This window comes from Zeugodacus cucurbitae, chromosome 2 (assembly GCF_028554725.1).
Source record: "Zeugodacus cucurbitae isolate PBARC_wt_2022May chromosome 2, idZeuCucr1.2, whole genome shotgun sequence".
Lineage (NCBI taxonomy): Eukaryota > Metazoa > Arthropoda > Insecta > Diptera > Tephritidae > Zeugodacus > Zeugodacus cucurbitae.
The window spans coordinates 69,391,750-69,416,645 of NC_071667.1; the positions used below are offsets into that span (position 1 = coordinate 69,391,750).

Consider the following 24,896-nt stretch of genomic DNA (forward strand, 5'->3'; position numbering starts at 1 on the left):
AGAATAGTAGCAAAACATTTCATTAAACATTCAGTGGTATTACTTCCCATAACTCTATTATATCCCCCTATGAAACATAGTCCTTTGTGAAGTCAGTATGAAATCGGTAAGATTTTTAACCTTATAGCGTGGAAACCGATGAGACAATGGCCAGTTAGAACCCCTATGACTGAGGAGAGGTGAACTTTACAGAGGGCTCGGTAGACCTCCTGTGATTCACCTTATTTCAGTAGAAATCCGCAAGACAACGGTGCTCCTACATGTTTCTATGCAACTAATAGTGAGACTGACGTTCTTGACCTTGCAAGCTCATCAGCATTACAATTTCCCACGGTTCCGCTGCGACCAGGAACTCAAACTGGTGTAATCGAAATGGATAACGATGCCACATTTAGTGAAGATAAACATTTTTTAACCAGCCTTGAGCGCCTAGTGTGCGAACTCAAGGCTGACTTAGAGGGCGCGTTAATAACTTTATAAATACATACATTTGCCGACTTTTAATAACCGATTAGTTTTTTTTTATTAAGGGGCAATTTGAATGCCCACAGAGTGGTCTATAGTCTTAAAGATTTCTTAAATAGAGTTGAGCAAGTTACAATTCATATTTTTCTTCGCCTTAACTACTCATTACGCAACTATTATGGCATACTGTGTATAATTAAAATAAAATAATTGCAGACTGCTGAGATTTCGCCACACTTCCGTTAGTTGTAATTCCACTGCAGTCAATAATAGTATTGAAATAACGGCACATAAATCATTGTGAAGGAATTGAAAGGGGTGAGAAGGAGGCTTTTTGAGATTCGTTGAGCTTTTCTTCGGTTAACGAGAGAGTCTTTCTTGTTATGGTCAATCCAACAAAAACTATAATTCAGTCCTTACTAGTGGGTTTATAAATAAGATCCAACATTTTTCACATAATCTTGCATATCAAACTCAATCCTTATTTTAGGAAAGATACTTTGAATTGATTTCAGAATTTCAGAGAAACGTTATCTATTTTATGTGTCCCCATATGAGACACTTTTCTATTAAATATAATAAATATTAGAGCTCGGCATTGATAGCGGTGTGGAGATCGGTATTAGAAGAGAAGAAAATTATCCCTGTTTTTGAGAAATAAAAAAATATTACGCGGTCTCTTTTTTGGTGTCTTTTGCAACAATGCTGTTCTAATTGGTGCCTATGGAACAATTAATTTTTATTACCACACCTTTTTAGCTATATAAACGCATGACTTTACTCCATTAAATATGACTTTACTCGGCATCTTCAACATTGTGGAAAAATTACTTAAAGACAAAGGATGTTTGAACTAGTTACCGGACGTGGCACTGGAAATGCTACCTCAAAGGATGCATTCGTATATTTTTTTAAGGGCTGTACCATTATGGGCATAAGTCCACCAAAGAACGCTGGTCCGTTATATTATATGTGGTCCTTAATTGTGAATTTGGTCTGCATAATAACTTCACCAATTACCGGCATTGTTGGTTTCGCTAATAAATATCTGCAAGACATCATCACGACAGCACAATTTCTGAGTGGACTACAGGCTGGCTTAAATCTTATTGGGCTACCAGTGAAATGCGCAACGGTGACATTCGCCTTGAAACGGTTACGGGGCATGGAGTCAACTTTGGCAATAATGGATGCACGATATACTAGACCCGAAGATGTGGCACTAATACGAAAAGCTGCAGTCATGGGAAATAGATTGGTATTAATTTTTGGCACGTCATATTTTATATATATGTTGTTCACAGTGTTACCACCCTTAATCAATGGCAATCCACCCCTTTCGGTATGGATCCCGTTCGTGTACGAGAATCAGTCAACAATGCACTTTTGTGTGCAAATATTTTATGATTTGTTCATTATGTTCTTCGTATTGTGCCATCAGACGCTGTACGATTCATATGGACCAGTCTATATTTACGTTATAAGTACACACTTTCAACTATTAGTGCGTAGAGTCGGTAATCTGGGCACAGATGCTACGAAGAGTAAGGATGATAATATGAAAGAGCTGGTGGATTGTGTAGTCACACATCAACAGATACTAGAGTAAGTACGACATTACTCATTAGAATTAAAAAATGTGTTTATAAATCTAATCATATATTCGTAAAAAAATATTAGATTGTTGGCTACAATTGAACCGGTAATCTCCACAACAATGTTTACACAATTCCTGATTATCTCCTCAATTCTGTGTGTGACCATGGTGAATATGTTCTTTTTTGCCGATCGCAGTACCCAATTCGCTTCGACTCTCTACTTTCTGTGCGTTCTATTGCAGACATCGCCATGTTGTTATTTCGCCACAGAATTGAAGGCAGATAGCGAAAAATTACCATTGGCCATTTTTCATTGCAATTGGGTTGAGCAGGATCAGCGTTTTCGCAAAGTGATTATATATTTTATGCATCATGCCCAAATCTCAGTTGAATTGATGGCCATGAAGCTGTTCCCCATCAATGTTGGCACAAATATTTCGGTAAGTATTGTGCGCCTTGGGAACAAACTAAGTGCTAATAGTAAAATCTTAATTATTTTCATTACTTGCAGCTGGCTAAATTCTCTTTCACACTTTTTACATTCCTCAAAGAAATGGGTATTGGTCAAGAGACAACAAATTAAAATCGAAAAAATGAAATAAATCTTTTAGTATTGAATTTAATATTGTAATAGTAGCTGCTTAAACTGCACCTTGATCTATAGTTTTTTTGGAATTTGATTCAGAATAAAATAGTAGTAGTAGCAAAGAATTTCATAAAATGTGATGTTCAGTACGGCAGTGGATAATTAATTACAATAACTCCATTACATCGGAGCGGTTAAATATATGCTTTGAACTGGGTTTAAGGGGTTACATGGATTTTGTCGCGTAAAAAATGGCCTATTTTAAATTTTTTTTCATGTAAAAAATTATTACATATTTAAAGAATAATTTCTGAAAATTTCAAAAAGAAAAAATAAAACTCCTCCATTGCGACGTCATTTCCGGTGACCCCTCGGAAAAAAAAGTGCTTCCGCGTTATCGACTCTCTACTTTCTGTGCATAACTCCTGACAGGATCGTGCAAAATGAAAAAAAAAATAAGTGTTTTAGGTAAGACCATAATCTCGTGCTTGAACGAAGGAAAGACAGACAGACATTTTTCCAAAAAAATAAAAATTTCGGTCAAACTTACTTGACATTTTGTTTTTTTTTTTAAATAAATGTAATTGAAAAAAATCCTTCGTTCAAGCACGTGTAAATTGTATCTGGAACACCTGTTCAAAATTTCATCAAGATCGGTTGAGTAGTTTTCGAGAAAATTTGACAACCGACTTTGAAAACCCGGTTCCGAGAAAAACGCGTTTATAGTTTTGAGTAACTGCGCACTTGACTTGGAGCGCACACCTTCCAAAGACTGTATCTAACTATATTCTTGAGATGTTTTAGAAATTAATAAGCCAAAAAACAAAAAAATCGATTTTTCGAATCCAAGAAACCCATATAACCTCAATGATGGAATGCCAATATACCGCGAGAATGATGTTCCGTCAATTCAATTGGTTGCAGAAGTTCTAGGAGAATAAACAAACATTTGGTTCTGGAATGTGTTCAGAAAGAAACATTAGGTTCTGGAATGTTCAGAAATATTGGAGCGAAATTTTTCGCGTGTATCTTAAATTGAAGCATCAAAACCTATCTTTCTTTACTTTCGTTTTGCGTTCGTCGTAAAACTATAAGTTTAGGAGATATTATTGTTGTGTTGTAGCGGTGTCAAAATATTCAAGATGGCTTATCGAGCTAATGTTTTAATAATTTCGAAGTACTTATATACTAATCTCCACAGCAATAATGTACTTACATATATACACTTCCAAAAATTAATCGACGACATAAGAATTGTTTGGTCAACCATTACACTAGATTGTATAAAAATATACTCTTCAGTTGAAGAAGCCCTACAAGTTTCCAGCACAGAATACAAGGAAAATTACTTCTGGATATTGGGAAATTAAGGGAAAGCCTCATAAATGCTTTAACGGCAACATCTAGTAGTTAGACTCGTGAAAAAGGACATAAAATGGATACATTTCTTGATCTTCGCATTGTAACTATTTGCAAAACGGGCCTTTTCAAGTGGTCGGAGGCGATGGCAGCAAATATTGGAAATGAAGTTAGTGATTTAATAGTTTCCAGGTGCTGCTAAAGGTCAAGCTACCAAATTGAATAGCCAGAAAGCTTCCGTTATTACCATCAACTAATTTTATAATGAGGTTAAACTTTGATTTGAAATCATGTAGATTGGCAAGGAGCAAAAAATTGAGAAATAGAGATAGATAATATATCGGACGTGGAAATCCTTTCCACGTACATTGCTTTCACAACCGTTACTAAAACAATGAGTTTTGTTTGCCGCTCTAATAATATAAGTTGGTGTATCTATTCTTTTGAGCAGGTGTGTATATATGTGAATAATATCTGTACGAGTACGTGTCAAACAAAATAAGCAATGTACGTGTCGGTCATTATATCCTATCGCGGTTTGCAAGAATCAAATAAGCGTAATTTAATAATCGATATTCGATGAAATCATGACTCGGTATATCATTATTGAAATCACAAAACAAAATTCCCCAAATGTAAACACAGTGATTTAAAAAATCGCAAGATCGCTCAACACTGGTTTATAATGCATCAAAAAAGTTTAGGTCAATCTACAAAAAAAAAAAAATACTCAGCATACATACTCAACATATTGCTTGTGTTTATTCTTATCATTTTCGACATTTTTCCAAGAATTTTTTTATTGTTATTGTTAAAGCCAAAACGACACTTTATTATAACAAACAACATATATATATATCGCTTAATGTCTATATATACCTAGTAGATCTAGAAATGAAATCAGTTTTATTTGTGCTCTGGACAATACTTAGCGGCTCATTGTGTGAATAGGTTTAAGTCGTACTTAAATTAAATTTCACTTTTAAAAAGAATAGTGCTATTGTGGTATCCAGATTGTGGTCTAGTGCTAGTACTGTTACAAACAGTAATAATTCAAACAATATATAATTATTTTACTGGTGCATCACAATCCAAATGAAAGAGTAGGTTTTGTAAAAAGAGAACATTTGTTATAAACATGAAGGCAAAATACAATTACCTAAGCAGCAGTATTTTCTTGTGTTAAAGTTCGTGCCAAATAGTTTTAGAATATACTTGATGTCATGCTTAAGCTTTATCTGCCTTCGCGAGTTTATTAGAAAGCTTATAAAGTGATATGTTTTTTGCGAGAAATTCGCTTACTACTACAGATTTAAAAAAAAAAGTATTTTATAAAAATCATATATATTTTACATAGCTCTTCTTCATCTAAGAGAATAAAATGAAGTGGAATGATATAAGGATAATTAAAAATGTTTTTAATTCACAGCATTGCAAAATGGTAAAGAAGTTGATAATTTTTGGACTTATTACCGTTGTGTGTCAAGCGGCGTGCGCACCTGGGACTACTAACCCTGATCTTTCCGTAGATGATGCGTCATTCACAATTTTTGTGGACGCAGGGAAGGAGATTGAGAAGTTGATAAATTTGGTCAAAGTAACCGAAAGCAGGCAAATTACTATAGAGGATATGTTGCAAAAGTGAATAAAAATGATTTAATCTAAAAGAATATTTATATTGTATTATATATTCAATAATATATTGAACAATATTTTCTTTAAACTTAAATGCAATTATGTTTTTCTTCAATTTCACTAACAATTTGTAAAAATAATCTAAAATAATATAAATCTCTTTAAAATGAAATTTCAGAACATCTGAGGAAAATAAACGGTTGGATGGAAAGGTAACAGATTTATCAAAAATAATATCTACTTTAAGCGAAAAATTAGCCACACAAGAAAAATTAGGCAACGAGCAAACACAAAGGTAAACAATATTTTCTTTAAACTTAAATGCAATTATGTTTATCTTAAGTTGCACTAACAATTTGTAAAACAATCTAATATAAAATAATATAAAAATTGTATTGCTTTAATCTCTTTAAAATAAAATTTCAGAACATCTGAGGAAAATAAACGGTTGGATGGAAAGCTGTCAGATTTATCTAAAAAAATATGTACTTTAAGCGAAAAATTAGACAAACTCGAAAAATTAAGCAAAAAGCAGAGAAAAAGGTCACATATATTATCTTTTAACTTAAATGCAACTATGTTTTTGTAAGTATCACTAACAAATTGTTTTTAATTTTCAGTTCTAATATGCAGAGAAGTCTACCCGTTACATTTGTCAACCCGCAACCACAAGGGTAAACAATATATTCTTTGAACTGAACAGCAATTATTGTTTTCTTAAATTTCACTAACAATTTGTTTTTTATTTAATTTTCAGTTTTGAGATCCAAAGTGTACCCTTTACATATAACAACCAGATGCAGCAGCAACCATATGTGTATGTATAAAGTTTATGATATTGTACACAATTTAAATGTTGTGATACCTTGGACTAGTTTAATATATGTTTCTTGGCTAGTGTATGTATCACTTTCAGTGATGTTTGATATTGATGTTCTATATTAAAATTTTACTTCACATCTTCACACTTTCTCGAAACCCTCTATTTGGAAACGCTTTGTCGCATTAGAATTTGTAATTGTAATTTAGTTGTAAAATACGGAAAATTCGTTAGGGGAATGTAGCAAAATATTGCGGTTAATTTAATGTTGTCAAATTTATCTCCAGACTCAGAGACGCTGGGTGCATGATCGGTCCCAAGCAGAGGCATTCTGAAATTCTCCGTCGGTTCGATTGCATCCCTGACTACTTGGACCACTGCACCGCGGAACCGTCCCCTAGAGGTTTCTTCTCTGCACACGTACCTACGTGGAATAAGTGGGAAGGAAGAAGTCAATGGAGGAGAAGTGCAGTCAGCTTTTTCACGGATGGCAATACTGGCATTGGAATCGATGACAGTACGCTCTGAGCTAGTTAAGGAGTGTCTTAGAACCTTATCAATAGCTTCCAGCTATTTTGCGATCTGACTAGTGTGGGTACCCGGTCACCGCGGGATCGTTGGTAACTGTATAGCGGATAAGCTTGCAAGGGAGGGTACCCAGCTACATACATTCACGTCGGAATGGGAGCGCATTGGTAGTCCATGGTCCACCTGCGCAAGAGCGCTGGACATGCAGACTACGCATGAGCTCGTCAAGCGTTGGTCAACTACCAGTACTTGTGCAGTGGCGAAGTCCTTTCGGCCTTCTGTGGAGCGTAAGCCGTCCTTTCAACTGCTTTCTCTGGGCAAGGTCCATCTCAGCGCGATTATTGGTGTACTTACTGGACATTGTCCAATGGGTACACATGCGGTGAGACTTGGGATCGTGGCAGATGCAAATTGCCAATGCTGTATGGAGGAAGGTGAGATGGAATCATCTAAGCATTTCCTTCTTCATTGTCCAGCTTTTGCCAGACTGAGGTTGAAACACCTCGGAAGCCCCTTTTTCGGCGATCCTAGCGAATTGGCTAGAATCGATATTAGCCGTCTTAAGAAATTTGTAACGGATTCCAAGCGTTTTGCTGAATTTTATTGGTACCACAATGGACAGCGCCAGGCTGTCTAAGTGAGATCTTCTGTTTTTGCAGAGATCTGCCTACAAACCTAACCTAACCTAACCTATCTACAATTACAGTGACGGAAGGTTGAAGGGAAAATGTATCTTAGATCAGCTGATACTTCTATCACTCAGAATGTGATATAAGTTGACATAATATTTACATATTCCGACCATTTCAGTCTCGGTGTGAACAACTGTTATCTAAAATATATCAACCTAAAATGAACTAACTACTATATTACATTTATTTATGCTTCGACTTCTGCATCGCCTAACTTTTCACACTAACATTAAAATACGTTAAAAAGTTTAAAAATACATCGATGTTTTAATTGACGATGATTTTGATTTCGATGTTTTTTGAAGAAATATCGATACATCGAACTATCAAGGTTTCATTTTACGATGTCTGCATCCCTAATCTGGCACGGAAATGAGGATGGTTTTATGGCATTGAGAAACGAACTAAATTATCATCAGTTAAGCGTAGGAAACGTTAAAATGAGAATTTGAAGTAATATATTAGAATTGCCTGGTAGAATTACAACTTCACCTTGAAAATTTCCACACAAACAAATGTTGTTTGTATATATGTACAGTTGAACTTCCTTAATTCGAACTTCTCTAACTCGAAAATCTACATAACCCGAAGTCTTGGATTGGCAATACAATTCAAATTTCATACAAATTTCCTTCCATAAATAGAACTTTCCGACTAGGGCATAATACCATAATACAAATTTAAAATTTTACTATCGATGCAGAATTTAAAAAGAGTCCCTATATCGTATGGAGGCGAACAAAAAATATGATATTACACTCATGGAATGAAATACAGCTTTTTGAAAAATTTTATGTTTTAATGAAAGCTTCTATAACTCGGAGTTGTTTTGTGGATTATGGTGATTCGAGTTAGGGAAGTTCAACAGATATAAAAAAACATTTACTTTTAGTTTTTGTAATTAAAATATGAAAATTATTTACACAAATTTGTTTATTTTAATTTCACTATTTTCTCTTTTTTTTTTTGATTTCAGATACCCATTGTATTAATAATAAAATACATTATGTCAAATAACTCGGAAATTCTAAAATTATTTAGTAATTAACAAATTATAATTAGTTTGTGTGAAATTTTGTGTTTGAAACGAAATTTATTGGGCCAAAACGTTGGAAATGTTGAAAAAAACCATGTCGATTCAACCATGTCGAAAACTCAAGTTCACGATTGGTATAAATCGTTCAAAGAGGGGCTTATAAAAATCGCAACGCACACAAATGGTTGACTTGTTCCTAATGACGCCGTAAACAAACTAAATGAAACATAGTAATAAAAATTGACAGCATTGTGGCTGACAGTTGTGGAAACCTGGGAAAATTTTTCAGCGGGACAAAAATGCATGTTCGCTTGTTTTGGGCCAGATCAAAATACGTTTTTGTGTCTTATTGGTCAAAGACATTTTTGACTAATCCGGTGTGGGTTGAGCCTAAGTATGTATTTTTTTAGAAAATGGACCGTCATTGCGTATACGTAACATCATTGATCACATCTTGTAACACCTTGATTAACGGCTGTTGTTGTAATAGATTTTGTAACATAGCAAAACAGCGTCACTTTGAGTCCGATAATTTGATACTCAGCTAGTACTTTAGAACAGAGCTACATATGGTTTTTTGTTTGGTACCTGATCTTTTGATCCGGACAAAAGCTATGTCAATCTCGTTGAGTATTAGATGTTACAAACAGTCGTTTGCTGTTTAGGACATGTTCTTAGAGCAGAAAAATCAATAGACATTATATATTGTATGCATGTTTGTCGCTTAGTATTCGTAACTTTATATACTAGAAAATATAATATCATATCATACTATAACCTAAAAGAGATATCATGTACTCATACACAATGTAAGTGATACAAACACAAGGAACCGATTTCATAAAATTTGGAAGTAAACCACGGTACCAGGCAGTTATACCTTCTTTTTGACGAATCCGCCATAATAGCAGCACCATATTTTTATCTATGAAATTTTTGCTCGGAACTTCATCTCTAAAAACAGCTGAAAAATATAGCACAGAGTATTGGTAACATTGTCTGCGAGTGAATAGCATTTTGCAATTACTTTTAGCTTGAAGTCGTGAACTCAATAACGCCAGTGGATAGGTTGATAATTGTCCAATGGTACTTGAGAGTGTACAACAGCTTAATATCACGAGCGGTTTCAATGTATTTTCCGCTTCTTTGTATCCCAAATATGCATGCTTAGCCGTTTCATAAACGGCCAGATCAATGCCACAATAAAGCATAATACCAACAGCGAATGCATTGTATCCACGGTAGAAAGAACGAATGCCCTCTTGTTCGAACATATGCTTTATCATATGTATGACTCCGGAATATTGTCCGGTTTTAACTAGCGCCAGTCGCGTCTTCAATACATCCATCGGATAAAGGAATGTTTGTGAGACATTACCCGCCAAAGCGCCGCATACAAAACGCTCACCCATTGTTAAGGAGCGTGACTCGTCGCCACGTAGAAATCGCTTGCTCTCATCGTACACAGCAAATTTAATTGCAGATTCGGGTGTAATTTTCAAAACATTTATGCCATTACCACGCCACATGCTTAGTACACCACCGTCCCGAATTAAATGTCGTACGGATTCCATGAAGCTTGTCTTCTTAGTTTGCACCTGTATCGAGAATTCGTCGAACTGAATAGCGGTTGTCATTTTGGTGTTAACACAAAATACCTGCAAATATATCTTAATTCTGTCTGCTGGTGCCGTACAGGTACGCGATATAGCACCCGCGACTCCGCCCGCAATCAGATGCGTCCACAATGGCGAGCTTTTCAGCGATGCCTGTTTTACGCGAAAAGTTGTTGTCACATCCATCTATGTTCGCATCGTCAACTTAATTGAAATGAATTTTATGTAAATGAATTATTTAGTTTATAAATATTTATGTGACATGAGCATGATTGATATATAAGTGAAAAAGAATTGAAGTGTTTTGATTTTATTGGTGACTTTTAGTATTAACCCTTTGGAGCTTCATTTGTTGGAAAGCTCAATCGAGGTGTTTACTATTTCGCTCCTATTTGATGTAATGATTTATTCTCTCAGGGATAGTAAACCTTTATTACCGAATCAGCACCAATCTTTAAGACATTAACCCCATAAGCTCGTTACATACTGAGTATGTCTCCGCTTTTAATAATATGTTGCTATATAATTCAAACTCCCAAAGATGGACCAGTTTGAACCTACCAATAGATAGGACGCTGTGCATGTATGCGACAGTAATCGATCGCTAATCAAAATCTCCCTATCTGAAAGGTATTTTCCAACTGAGAAGATTCACAACGTTTCAAGGTGCAGGAAGATCTCACTTGGACAGCATTGAGCGCTGTTCTTTGTTAAACCAATAATCTCCGAATGAATCAAAAATACCCTTATGATTCGGTGAAATGCTTGGAATCTCTTACAAACTTATATAGAGGCCTAATGACAATTCTAACCAATTCGCTAGGTTTGCTTAAAGTGAGCCTTCAAAGCTGTTTCAACCTCAGTCTGGCAAGAGCTGTACAATGGTGGCTGAAATGCTTAGATAATCACCTCGGCTTCCTCCAAACAGTTTGGCAACTTGCATCTGTCAGGATCCCAAGTCTCAAATGCAAAGTATTTGGGAACAAGGATATTTTTTTTTAAATTTGTATAAAACGTTGCCTACATTTCGGAGCATTAATAATTATCGTATATTATTATACTAGTTATTATATTTGAAGTCCCATACCATACTGTTGAAAATGAAGAAAAAACTTCATCAGATAAAAAAACCTTTAATATTACATTTGTGATAGACATCAAGTCCCGTGGGGGGGTTCTTCTTATAACCAAAGCATCGCAGTACAATACATACATATATAATTCATATCAACAGTTGTTTTGCCTTTCGTGCGCAACTGTTGTCCTTTCGTGACATATGTCAAATGGCAAAGCTTACTGGAAGCATACAAAAGCTTTTGTTCGTCATACGAGCAGGAGCCAACAGCAATACCATATGCTACGAATCACATATCTGAGTCACTGCTACTTTAAAACGCACACAAAAAAATTGTTTGTTTGTGAGAAATCATGAAGAAGTGATTAAAAACTGAAATTCAATTGAAAATTTATTTAAGAAATTTAACGCCGAAACCGTTAAATATTTCGTGCAGAACGAAGAAATTGTGTGCAAAGTGGACAAATGTTACGTGAAAAGTACATAGTCAAGCAGCAGCGTGAACCGGATTAATAACATTTTTGTTGTGTGCATTTTAGTTATAATTTTTTTTCATTTCACGAAAGCACGAAACAGTATCAAGTGAAATTGCTAAACGTGCCACAAAGTTTTAGCCAAATTTAAAAAGGTGTGTACTCATTCAACAATTAAGTGAAAATATTGCAGAAAGTTATTTACATTCGCCATTAAAGACGTTTTTGTGATTGGGAAAAATCGATTGTGTGCATTTCAGTATCCTTTGTGGCTTGCAAGGAGTTGCCTAGCCACCCTGCAGCGCTGAAGCTTTCACACAGTCTTCCAGTGTTAAGACTTTCCATTGGAATGTATACATACTGACTGCGCTAGTAGTAGCAGTGGTGGTGGTGGTGTTATTGTTGTTGTTGCATGCGTGAAATGTCAACAATGCTGTGATTTGTTATCATTTGTGCCGATACGCAAAAGAAAAACATAAACACAGAACACACACTCAACAGGATTCCAGCTGTGTGTCTGTGTGTGTGCGAACACTTGCTGATCTGCGTAATCGTAATTGAAATTTTGAAATGCATTAGCTTATAACATTACTTTTTGTATTGTTGTTATTGTTTTGCAGCTTTGCTGTGCGCGAGTTTCGTGCCAATCGCAGTGAAATCGTTTGAAAAGCAAAAACATAAAGAAAGTGCTAGGAATTGAACTAAGATGATAGTAATTTCTGGCGTGGAATCGTATTCATTAAATGGTGAGTGTGATGAAAAAAATAAATATTGATTAATAATGTAAATTTAAATTTTTTTTTTGATTTTAAATTTTATTTTATTTTTTTTTTTTGAAAATATCATAAAAAAAACTGTTTTTTAAATGTAAGCAGCATTATTTTGATTTAAATTTCCCAAACTTCAATTTCGAAAATCTTATGATTCTCCATTTTGATTGAGCAGCATTAGGGTGTTGCTTGTTGAGCGAACTTTGCTTAGCTTAAGAGACTCGTGATAGTAACAAATACGTGGTGTGTTCAAAAAATAATGGGAATTTTTAAATTTCCTAATTTTCAAATTTTTTTTGTAGTTTTTGTTATGTTGATACGAAATTCGAAAAACTTTTCAGCTGCATTCATTGCTGATTTTGTCTTTAGCAGTCGCTTAGGTTAAACGTGGTTTTATGAGCTTAGCGATTTTCATTTGTTAAAAGCTCACACTTCGTTGCTTGTTCGTGAATTCTTGGGCAAAAACAATACTGTAACGATACCGCAGGCTCCATATTCGCCAGACATGACGCCGTGTGAAAATAAATAGGGCAGTCGTTTTACAAGCAAACTAAAAATCGTAGAAAGAACTAAAGGCTACCCCAAAACTCGAGTTTGAGAAGTGTTTTAACGTATGGGGACTATTTTGAAGGCGACAACATTAATGTAGACGAATGAATAAATATTTTTTTTCCAAAACAAAAAAAAATTCAATAATTTTTGAACAAACTGTCAAAATCAGGCAGGTTCTGTAATTCACTGCCGAGTGAAATTCAAGCAAATTCACTTTCAATCCGATATTTGGTATATGTGGTGTACTGAATTTCGATTTTAGTTTTCAAATTCAATATTTATACCCTGAACAGGGTATTTTAAGTTTGTCACGAAGTTTGTAACACCCAGAAGGAAGCGTCGGAGGCCCTATAAAGTATATATATAAATGATCAGTATGTTGAACTGATTCGATTTAGCCATGTCCGTCTGTCTGTCTGTCCGTCCGTCTGTTTGTATATATACGAACTAGTCCTTCAGTTTTTAAGATATCGTTTTGAAATTTTGTAGAAGATATTTGCTCTTCAAGAAGCTGCTCATTTGTCGGAACTGCCGATATCGGACCACCATATCACATAGCTGCCATACAAACTGAACGATCGGAATCAAGGGCTTGTATGGAAAACTTCCGCATTTTACTACATATCTTCACGAAATTTGGTGTGAGTTATTGTTCATAGAAATAATTTAATCTCCGAAAAAATTGTTCAGATCGGTTCACTATAGCATATAGCTGCCATACAAACCGAACGATCGGAATCTAAATCACGTCTTTAGATTTGCTTAAACACATAGTTACTAAAAGAAATGCATCTGTGAAGGATATATCAGCTTCGGTACAGACGAAGTTAACGTTTTTTCTTGTTTTTTTTTTTAATTTTCACTTTCATTCGGATTGCGGAACCTGCTTGAATAAACAGAAAACCGAGTATTCTCGCTTTTTACAGTCGTATTTATTAAAAATTGCTGTACCGTTTGCAGTTAGTTCAATTGGTTTGTACGGAGGTCAAAGTTCATATGACCCATGCATTACTAATAGGCGCTTAAATATCATCAGATGCAACAACTTTCAAATAAAATACAAACATTTAACTACTAGAGCTTTCAGATTTTGATTGCCAAAATTAAAACGGTGTTGAGTCTGTATAACTGCTAATTTGACTTTATGGCTCACCCTAATGCTTTAAAAAATATTATGGCCATTTCTTCATCGATATGTATGCAACTATAATAACTATGAACTTCAAGTCTTTTGCGTGCATTACTTTGTTGTCCAGCAACACTTTGACCCGGTTTCTAGAGCTTAATGACAACCGCACTTACACGCACTGGCATATTGACTAACAAGTACATATGTTCATAAAATATAACAAGTGTTACAAGCTACAAACACACACTTAAAACACTTACCATAGTTGGCAACATAATATTAATGGCTTTTAAAAATTTACGACACCTTAGTTGATTGACTGTCTGACTAAACGCACACACACACACACGCATATGTACACTCGCATACAGGAACCACGGCGTAGTCCTGCTGGCTGTCCACGCTTAAAACCCGCAAACGTGTGCTATGTATTTCTGTATGTATGTAAATGCTATGTACATTGACCACCCCACTATTAATTGGCGTCCCTTGTGTGTATTGCTGCCCATTAGTTGCGTGTAATTGCAGTTCAGTAAACTCACAGAGTGTGTCAGTTTGTATTGCGAACAGTTGGCAGCAGTGCACGCACTTTAAACGTAACGAAGACAAAGGCGGTGGCATACATACAAACATATTTGACATTGAAACTGGAAGCGATACTTTGACGCGAGTCATATAAATATGTGTGTGTGCGTTTGTGTTTGCGCGTGTGTTGCGTACGCCATGCGCCAACATTTTATCAGTTTAAGCTGGTTTGGGTGTGTGTGTGTGTGTGTGAGTGTGCCGTTAGACCCTTGGCTAAGTGGCCCAAATGCTGCTGCTCCTGCTGTTGCTGGTGTTCCAACAGCCCGTAATGGCTTAGCCATGAATAATCTGAATTTACGCTTACTGACTCATAATCGATAGTAGATTTTCACGTCTGCTGCGTGAGGAGTATGCACCCTTTGCTTTGTTTATTAATTGGTCATGCAAGAAAAACGCGAATATTTTTACAGACATTAACAAAAGACTAATGTGTATTTTGGCCTACCGCTCGGCTGTATTGTGTTTATGTGTGTTTTATATGCATAAATTTGCGATATGCTATAGATATTACAAAAGAAAAGTTTTAAATTTTATAAAAACTTCTTCAAGAAGCACCTCATAAAATACGTATGAGAATTTGGTTACTATCTATCTATCCCAGTTCCGGCTAAAAATAAAAGCTTTTCTGTTTGAGAGCCCACCTTATGGCAGTGCCAAGCCTCTGAGCCTCTTTCATGCATTAAAATCTATTTTTTATAAAATCTATTAATCATTCGGAACACACAACAAATGGGAGTGTATCTACTCCGCCGAGCTTCTAGTAAATCGCCAAAACAAAATATGCATTTAAATTCGAAAGAAGTTCTTATGAAATATTAAACGTCTTCAAAAAATTTTTCTGATTCCTTCTTTTGAGCTATACCAGTGAGAGTTTTTAAAAAATTGGGGATGTATGGTGTCGGTTTAAGTATACTATACAGGCATTAATAGGAACCACTTGGTCTCAATAACCAGTCAGTGTGTTTGGGTTCACGTTCGAATCAATATCTTCACGAGGGCAAGCAAAATGAGATCAAACGAAAACACATGCGTGGCTTTAAAAAAGTATACCCAGACCAAGTAGGGTGACTAAATTTGAAATGGGAAGGCGTCTTAAGGGGTTACTTGGGTTTCGTGGATTCAAAACATATATTTTATTTGGCTTTGTTAATAATTGTTCGGAGATACAGACTTTGGAAGGTGTGCACTCTAAGCCAAGTGCGCTTGTTACTTAAACGCGTTTTTCTCGGAACTGTGTTTTCAAAGTCGGTTGTCAAATTTTCTCAAAAACTACTCAACCGTTCTTGATGAAATTTTGCACAGGTGTTCGAGATGCAATTTACTCGTGTTTGAACGAACGATTTTTTTATATCAATTACAACAATTAAAAAAAAAAACAAAATGTCAAACAAATTTTACCGAAGTTTTTATTTTTTTGGAAAAATGTCTGCTAAAATTCCATTTTTTACTTTTTGTCTTTCCCTCGTTCAAGCGCGAGTTTATGGTTATTCTTTAAATATGTATCTATAAGATAGAAGAAAGTTTGAATTATGTAAATATTGAAAATAGGCCTTTTTTCGCCTGACAAAATCCCTTAAAGAATGAAAGCTACTACATTCCTTTTTGTATTTATGAAAATGTCATCATCCGAGCAAGTTAAGGAAATCTCACGAAAGCACATCAATTGATTTCTTAAGAGGACAAAATGATTTTTTGTATCATAAATTGCTTTCTTAACATGTCTAGTATACGGTTAATGTCCACCAAAAGTCCAATTTTTGGTATATTCATTTTGTAATAGTCCATTCTATGCTTTTAAGTTTATAGATTAACACGCCGCTAATTTGGTTTGTTTCCGATAAGCCAATCAGCCGGAATCGTGGAGGAATTGCGAGTCCATTGTTTTAAGGCAGGGGTGTTCAGAACGCTGTAACTCATGTTCTACACAATATTTTTTTAGCTTAAAATTTATATTTATACTGTCGAAATAAATTTTAACAAAAGATAGCTTAGGCTCTACCTATTTATAGGTCATAGAAAAAAATAAAAAAAAATTCCTAGATAGAGGCTGTCACATTGGATAAACTACTTAAAATATTTCCTGTATAAGGAGAGAGTGAAAATATATCTAAAAAAGAAATTCGCTCAACGTGGATTTTTCAAAAATAAATCAAGTCAAGTTCTTCAGTTAATGTAACCTCTGGATCAAAATATCTTTCACAGACTCTTTCTGTTGAATAACCAAGAATAGACCCTTAAACTTCGTTAATATATTTTATGGCGAACGTTATAAGAGACCTATAATAAACTATTATTTCGTCAAGAGAGTGGAATTTACTCGTCAACTGTCAACTCAGTTCGGAGCAGCATTTGCTGTCAGAGGTGCTTCTACGTTGGATTTCCGAATTTCGTTATTTTCAGAATTGATGGTGGTTTCAAGATAGTGGAAATTGTGTATTACCTCTAAGTTTTGAGTATTTCCAATATTTTAAATTTAATACAACTCTATGCCTTAGTCATTTATATATTCTCAAAAAAAAAAAGCTGCGAGTTTCACCTAACCGTTGACGACTATTACCTATCCTTTCGCCATAAATAATATACATAAATACATATAACGGTATGTCACTTGAATCTACTCACTGGCTGACAACACGTCATTAGTACAACTTAAACACGAGTAAATTCGATTTTTTCCACCATCGTCATTAATGCACGAGTACGAATGTACGCGTTGTCTTCTACGCTGTTATTTTATATTTTTTTGTGGGATTTTCCATTATTGCAGTTTGTAGCGAGTTTTAACGAAACACCGTGTGGTGCACAGTTAGTTGAAACAGGTGAACGGTACAATTGTTGAACAGTTAATTGTTGGCATTTGTAGTGTTCACACTTCCTTCCTTTGCATTGGCGGCATTGTCTGGTTAATATTCGGTTTGTTATGTTAGCCAGGCAATTCGAAAGTGAGTACGACACACATATGCACGCAGGAAAGCTGACTGACGCATAAGCATTGACTGAAGGACATTCGTGTTTAAACGCATTAATTTTATTTTTTATTGTTGTTGTTTAATTAAATATGCCAGTTTCATTTGTACACAGTTATTTATGGTGTTTCTTAAATTCCCTTCTTCTATCGAACCGTTAAGGAACCGTTGAGTTAACGACAGTATTGGGTGCGCTTTTTGGCGTCGTCGCTTTGATGTTTCTATTCTTTCTTTACGTACATCGCAAATGGTGCTTTCATGCGCGTCACGGTCTAAATTGTTGCGATGAGAAGTTAAACGCATCCAAATACACGCAAAAAATGTGTAAGTGTGAGTATATAATAACAATAATAATAATAATTTTGATAAATAATTAAGAGAAGAGCGAAATGAATGGCAATTAATTGTATAAATTAAATAATTTTGGCAATTCTCTTTAGCACGCAAACGCCGTTATGACAATACCAGCTCTGATTCGGAGGAGGATATCTTGCGTCGCTTACGCTTACAGCAGTCACGCAATTTATCAACGAACGGTAATTTCAATAGTTACGGTATTCACCAGCAGTCAACGTATCTGCCGCCGTCACCGCCAAATCCCCAACACAGCTTCAATTACACACCGAACGAATTGCAGCGCGTTACGATAACGCCACGCTTCGATCCGGCCCGCGATCCGTTGGCCATAGCGGAGCGCGGCAAAGTCGGTATTCCGTCCTCGCATAGTGAGTGCAGTTCGAATGATTCGGAGAAGGCGTCTGTCGACAGTCATACGGGTATTTTGACAGGTGACAGAAAAGGTAAACAACTAATTCCAATTTGTATTTCAATAAACTTGCTTCAACATCACAATCAATTTACAGAGCGTCTTCAAGGCAATAGCGGCGGCGGCACGAATAAATCGAGCGAATGCAGCGCTTCGTCCTCGCTGAAGGAGTCGCGCATCGACAATCGTGCGGATTTGCCAAAGACTAGCAGTAATAGCAGTAGCAGCAGATATCAGAAGATATCGACGGCGTCTGCGCGTCAAGACAGTTTAGATGATGTGCCTGATTTGCATAGCAATAATAATAATAATATTAATAACAGCAGTAATAATAACAATAACGAAGATGTAGGTTCTAGAGTTCTTTCTCATATAGCATACAAATTATAGTGCTTAATAATTTGATATACTTAATAGGAGCCACTTTTTGACACCAGCGATTTGCGTTCCATCAAATCGGACGATACTTCGGTGCAGAATCAATTCTATGGCAAAAGTGGCAGTATCGAGATTTCTTTGCTGTACGATGCACCAATGCGTAAGATGACTGTGCATGTGATGCAAGCACGCGGTCTACCCACTTTGGGTAATGGACAGACGACGCATACGCAGGTGATTTTGAATAACATTTTTTTGTTGGACGTATGATCCAGAGTTACTCTTATGAGATTTATCTTACCGAGCCCTAATTGAAAACCGTTAGTTCAGTCTAAATTCTAATCTGCATTAAGGAATGTAGGCTTCCAAACAAATTTCTCCGATTTCTTCTTCTTAAAAGGCGTAGACGTAGCCGAGTTTATAACAGCGTGTTATTCGTTCTTCCTCGTAATATTTGATGCCAAGTGTAGCCAGATCCTTCTCCACCTGGTGTTTCCAACAGAGTGGAGCTCTTCCTTGGTTTCCACCAATGGGTACTGCATCGAAAATTTTCATAACTGGAGTGCTTTCGTCCAATCGGACAATCTTTTTCTTAGCAGAACTACGTCAATGTCGTCGCATAGCTCTTTCCATCGTCTGTGGTATTCGCTGTTGCCAATGTTCAAAGGACCATAAATCTTCCACAAAATATTTCTCTCGAAAACTCCTTGTGCCGTCTCATCGGTTGTTGACATTTGAGTTTTGTTTGTTATGACTGTCAACAGTGACATGGGAGCCAAGTCGCGAATGGACAGGAGATATTTCGTCTTGTCCTCATTCACTAGCAGACCCATACGCTTCGCTTCCTTATCCAGTCTGGGAAAAGCAAAACTAACGGCGCGGTTGTTACTTCCAATGATATCTCCGATTTTGTTAATGAAAACCTTTCAGTTTTCAATGTCGATATGTCGAAGTAATCCAGGAATTATCGCATAAAATAGAAAGATCAATGATGATGAATCAATGATCTCATTCCTGCAACTTGTAAATCCTTAATTCTTTAAAAGTCCAAAGAAGAAATATTGAAATACATAGCTAAATATAGCATTGTTTCAGTTCAGACTCAAAAACGGTAGTAACTATATGAAGCTCGAATTATATTTAAAACGACAGTTATTAGCAAACTTTGCAACTTACTTACCGTTAGTTTTTTAAACAAAATCATGTTTTCAGGTCCGTCTTCTTATGTTGCCAAATAAGAAGCAAAAGCATAAGACTAAAATTCGCTCCGGCGAGAATCCACAATACATGGAGAGTTTCCTGTTACATCGAGTCAATCCGGAGGATGTTAATAATATGGGACTGCGTGTACGAATATACGGTTGCGAACGTTTACGAAAAGAACGTCTAATCGGTGAGGCGTATGTCAGTTTCGCCACAATCGATTTGGAATTGGAAACGAATTTGTGGCTGCCACTGGAGCCAAGAAGTACGGCTTCTGTAAGTATCGAAAATTTCTTTGCTTATTTAAAGTGAACTTAACAACTCTTTATATTGACTTTTTGTCGATTTATAGGTTTTGGGCTCAAATAGTGATTTGTTAAGTCTGGCGAGATCAGATAGTGCCGGTTCGACCACATCGATGCAACATGGTGGTGTGCCGGAATTACTTTTAGGTTTAGGTTATAATGGCGTTACAGGACGTTTGTCAGTGGAAATTGTCAAGGGTAGTCATTTTCGTAGTTTATCAATGAACAAGGCGCCCGACACGTATGTGAAGTTGTGTTTAGTTAGTAGTATAGGACAGGAGATATCGCGAGCGAAAACATCAACGAGACGCGGCCAACCACATCCGCTCTTTAAGGAGACCTTCGTCTTTCAAGTACGCCGTTTTTATTTCTTTAGTTCAAATTTCACTGCTAATTACTGTTATTATCAACTGCAGGTGGCACTTTTCCAGTTGAACGATGTGACGCTTATGGTTTCCGTTTATGCGAAACGTAATATGAAAAAGAATGAAATGGTCGGCTGGTTTAGTATGGGTCTAAACTCGTCCGGACCAGAGGAGGTGGCGCATTGGGCGGATGTACGCGATTTGGCCAAGGGTGAGCTATTGGCGCGATGGCATGTGCTAGTGGATTCCTGATTCGAGCAGTTGGGACAATCTTCACGTCGCGGCAGTGCCCTAGGCATACTCGGCTTTGCGACGAAAGATAAGTCCAAATCGAAGAAGCTGAAGGAGGAGGAGGAGGAGGACGAGGAGAACCGCGATATTGGCAATGTGCCGGATAAAGCGGTTGCCGTCAACATCGAGGCTGGCTTAGAGCTCGACTTTGTTTAGAGAATTTGGCTAAAACCAAACGACTTTTTTGTAATGTTTGTAAACCACACGCGACGCAAATTTTTTGTGTGTTTACGAAACATAAACCATAAACAATTGAACATTTGTATGGCGAGGGTAGTTTTCTGTAACAGTTACCGTTACAGAAAATGACAAAGCTAAACCGAAAATTGTCATTTTAAGAAAGAAATAATACAAGAAGAAAGGAAGAAATAATAAAAGAAACTTAAATAAAACAAATACAAATAAACATACATACTCTCTACAATATATTAAATAAAATATGTCACTTTACTAGTAAACAAATTACGCACATTAAATATTTTGGTAGAGCAGTAATTATGCGAAACGTGTATAAAAGGCATTTAGTAAGAGACTAATAAGCCGATAAAACTGGAATTTCATAGTCAAAACTCTACGGTAAATGAGAAATCTTCGATTGTACTGAAAAAGAGAATTTGTTATTTTGTAAGGATACAAATATTTGTAGCCGGTTTACCGTTGATTGATTCATAATTATGAATATTGAATTTTGTGATATGCGAATGAGTATTAATTGTGAAAATCAAATATATTTGCAAAATATTTGGGTGTAGAACGAAAAAAAAATTAACTAGGGATTTTTGGTACAACAACAATTCAACAATTTGCTTGACTTACTATTACAAAGGTTTAGTTTAAGCAGTGTGATTTCGTTTAATTGCAAATTCTGTAATTTTTTGTAACGAACTCTATGAGTTGTACATGCTTGCAAATACATATATAATAGTATTATATAATTAAACAAAAAAATAGCAAATTTAGCATATCAAACAAAAAATAAAACTGTATTATTAGTACCTTGCCGATTTTCAAAGGCATTTCTCGATTGATAAACTTTTTCTATTTTTCTAATTACATTATATGCCTTAAAAATATTCGTACAGCTTTTAATATAATTAAATTTAATATTATAACGGGATTTTCAACAATTACTTCATTTATTTAAACTGTATGCAAACTATTTTGTTGTAATTCTCATAAAATTTTTGGAATGCCAAAAAATTGTTAATTTATAAATTTTGTAAATCTCAAAAACGTTTTTGAAATACAGTTAATAACAATGCAACAACTTTTATTAGTAAACGCATTCTAAATTACAGTTTATTTTCAGGTTAGGTTCATCCTAGTTAGATTTACAAGATTTGATAAGGAACTGAGAAACTCAGAAGTGTAAAAAGAACTTTAGATCATTTTACCTAACCGTTTTATGAAGGTTGATACCCTAAATAACAGTGTTCTTTCATACGATTTTCAAAATCTCTTGCATCCCTTGAGAGATATTTGTTTAAATTATAATTTTTTCATACATTTATTGAGAGAATGATACTTTGGCGTTGTTTGCATGAAGTTAAAAGTTGAAAGTGAGGTTATTTTACAGTAAATATAATAATTTTTCAAGCTTTGCAGTAGCAACTACATACTAAAGTTGTAAAAATATGCTCCGTGTGCTTTTAGCACAAAATTTCAAAACAATTTTTATGAAGAACACTAACAAATGCTGATAGGCGATGACGTTGACAATTTTTTAATCAAAATGAAAAGCAAGATTGCGTTAAATAAAGTATTTACTAACTAACTAAAAAAGTTTACTCATATGCATACATACATACACAAACTGTAATCTAAAAGCGTTTGTGTGCAAATTTAAATAGCCAAAAAAAGAAAGTATAAAAACAAATTAGAAAGCGAAAAAAACTTAAGCAACATTAATTAACTTTTTTATTTCTAACTAAACTTATTTTTTTATTTAACAATGCATTAAAGATTAAATATTAAACATTAAGGGAACTAAAAGAAAAATATTAGCTTAAAATATCTATATTGGTTAGTAAACCCAAAAATAAGAAAAAAACATACATACGAGTATATTCCCAAGAGACTTAAAATATTAAAAAAAATTGTAAGTTAAATATCTTTTTTATACGGAATAAACAATGTTTACACTAATACAAACTAAAATATTAAGAAATACATAATAATGCATAATATAAATAACGATTTATGACAAAAAATATACTTAACATAGTATTTGCCTATATTTTAATACATACATACATACATACTTAGGTAAAACTTAAAGATCTTTATGTGCTAATTTTTTATAAATTTTTAATGTTACATTTCATTATAGGTGTGTCAGCAGCTTACAAATTGATGGTGTATATTCGATTTTTAAATAAATTATAATAATATGTCAACCACTTTTCATATTTCCATAAAAAGTAGACAAAAAAAAAACTATTTGTACAAAAAAGCAAACTTGAAATGCATATGCCTCAATGCATAATTGAAATGGCAATAACTGTCAGTTTAAAATGGAATTAAATAAGTAATTTACAAATTTCTGTTCACTTTTAATTCAAAACGAGCACTAACGTTTGAGAAATTCGGCAGATTACAACACACAGCTTATTTTGGTATAACAGACGTTGAACGGAGTAACTTTTTTTGTTATTAATTTAATTTAATTTATTTTTCTTTTGAGAAAACGAGTCTACAATTCAACTTCACTTTGACTACTAAGCGATCTCTGCTTTGGCTTTACTTCGAACAGTTTTAAAGCCCATGCAATGATAGCCAAACTGTCAACAGCAAAATAATTTTTTTTAGTAAAAAGTTGACAGCACGAATAAAAAAATTTTTCAATTTTGTGAAAATAATACGAACTGAAGTTTAGTTTATTAAAATTTTAATAATTGAAATTTACTTATTAATTCTGTTCCCCGCTTTCGTGCAGAATTTGCTGTTTGCAAAAGGTTTGTTTTGTAATTATTTTTCCAAGTATTATTGCAACTTAGTACCTTGAAAAGTTTGAAAAAATTTAATATACATACATACAAACATATAAGTAAGCGAATATGAAAATGTTAAGAAATCTACAGGATACGCACAAAATTGTACTTGAAGGATGGGAGTTATATGGAATAATATAATGAATATTGCATGAGTTTATGGAATACAAACAATTTATCTAATATCTGGATATTTAAGACAAAGTAATGGAATATTAGACAGTAGTTTCTACTAATTGACAAGTATCTACATACATAATGAATATGAGGCGTACGGTGCCGTTTAAATATGCAAAGTAATAGAGGAAATATTTATAGATTTTTTCTTGAAAAGTTATGAAACTAGTAAACAAATTAAAAACTAAAAAAATGCATTGTTATGTGTAAACTGAACAAGTTGTAACAGCGCATGGTCAAGTATAAACTTGGTGCAAGTGTCAAAGTGCTAATTGAAAATTTTGCATATTAATTAACAATTAACAAATTGTTAGTAAAGTATACTGACAGTCAGAGTATGGTTATAATTCCGTCGTATACGTGAATGGAAAGTATTAAAATTGAGCTCAATGAACTCATTGCTAAAAGTTGCGCACTCTTTCAAAAAAAAAAGAAAAACAAAAAGCTATTCAAGTGTCGTATGGCAAATTAAAATTACTAATAATTTGTTTAGCGTAATTATAATTAACATACATAAAAGCTTTAATTAACAAACT

General features: G+C 34.7%; 2 protein-coding genes and 2 long non-coding RNA genes across 6 annotated transcripts; 2 read left to right on the top strand and 2 right to left on the bottom strand.

Moving 5' to 3' along the window:
- The first annotated feature begins 1,271 nt into the window (after positions 1 to 1,271).
- Positions 1,272 to 8,700, top strand: LOC105211895 (odorant receptor 7a). Of its 3 annotated transcripts, XR_008470144.1 has the most exons (8): positions 2,227 to 2,503; positions 2,575 to 2,620; positions 5,438 to 5,649; positions 5,822 to 5,938; positions 6,070 to 6,186; positions 6,264 to 6,317; positions 6,401 to 6,460; positions 8,660 to 8,700. It is a non-coding gene; the product is annotated as an odorant receptor 7a (long non-coding RNA). The 3 variants fall into 3 exon arrangements; XR_008470142.1 differs by lacking the exon at positions 6,070 to 6,186 and having other exon boundaries at positions 2,214 to 2,503; positions 6,751 to 8,700; XR_008470140.1 differs by lacking the exons at positions 6,070 to 6,186; positions 6,264 to 6,317; positions 6,401 to 6,460; positions 8,660 to 8,700 and adding an exon at positions 1,272 to 2,070 and having other exon boundaries at positions 2,146 to 2,503; positions 5,822 to 5,937.
- Positions 8,701 to 8,828: 128 nt separating this feature from the next.
- Positions 8,829 to 10,654, bottom strand: LOC105211897 (calcium-binding mitochondrial carrier protein SCaMC-1-like). Its single transcript, XM_029039985.2, has 3 exons — positions 10,378 to 10,654; positions 9,747 to 10,317; positions 8,829 to 9,683 (listed from the first exon to the last, which is right to left on the bottom strand). Exons 1-3 carry the CDS (start codon positions 10,519 to 10,521, stop codon positions 9,481 to 9,483), a joined length of 918 nt encoding a protein of 305 aa, XP_028895818.1. The 5' UTR covers positions 10,522 to 10,654; the 3' UTR covers positions 8,829 to 9,480.
- A 377-nt stretch (positions 10,655 to 11,031) lies between these two features.
- On the top strand, positions 11,032 to 23,431 carry LOC105211896 (synaptotagmin-14). Its single transcript, XM_054226207.1, has 8 exons — positions 11,032 to 12,629; positions 18,048 to 18,215; positions 18,326 to 18,685; positions 18,749 to 18,999; positions 19,069 to 19,263; positions 20,242 to 20,508; positions 20,585 to 20,890; positions 20,954 to 23,431. Exons 1-8 carry the CDS (start codon positions 12,590 to 12,592, stop codon positions 21,152 to 21,154), a joined length of 1,788 nt encoding a protein of 595 aa, XP_054082182.1. The 5' UTR covers positions 11,032 to 12,589; the 3' UTR covers positions 21,155 to 23,431.
- On the bottom strand, positions 17,932 to 23,908 carry LOC128920048 (uncharacterized). The gene is made up of 3 exons (XR_008470165.1): positions 23,768 to 23,908; positions 20,210 to 20,506; positions 17,932 to 18,157 (listed from the first exon to the last, which is right to left on the bottom strand). It is a non-coding gene; the product is annotated as an uncharacterized LOC128920048 (long non-coding RNA).
- Positions 23,909 to 24,896: the final 988 nt, after the last annotated feature.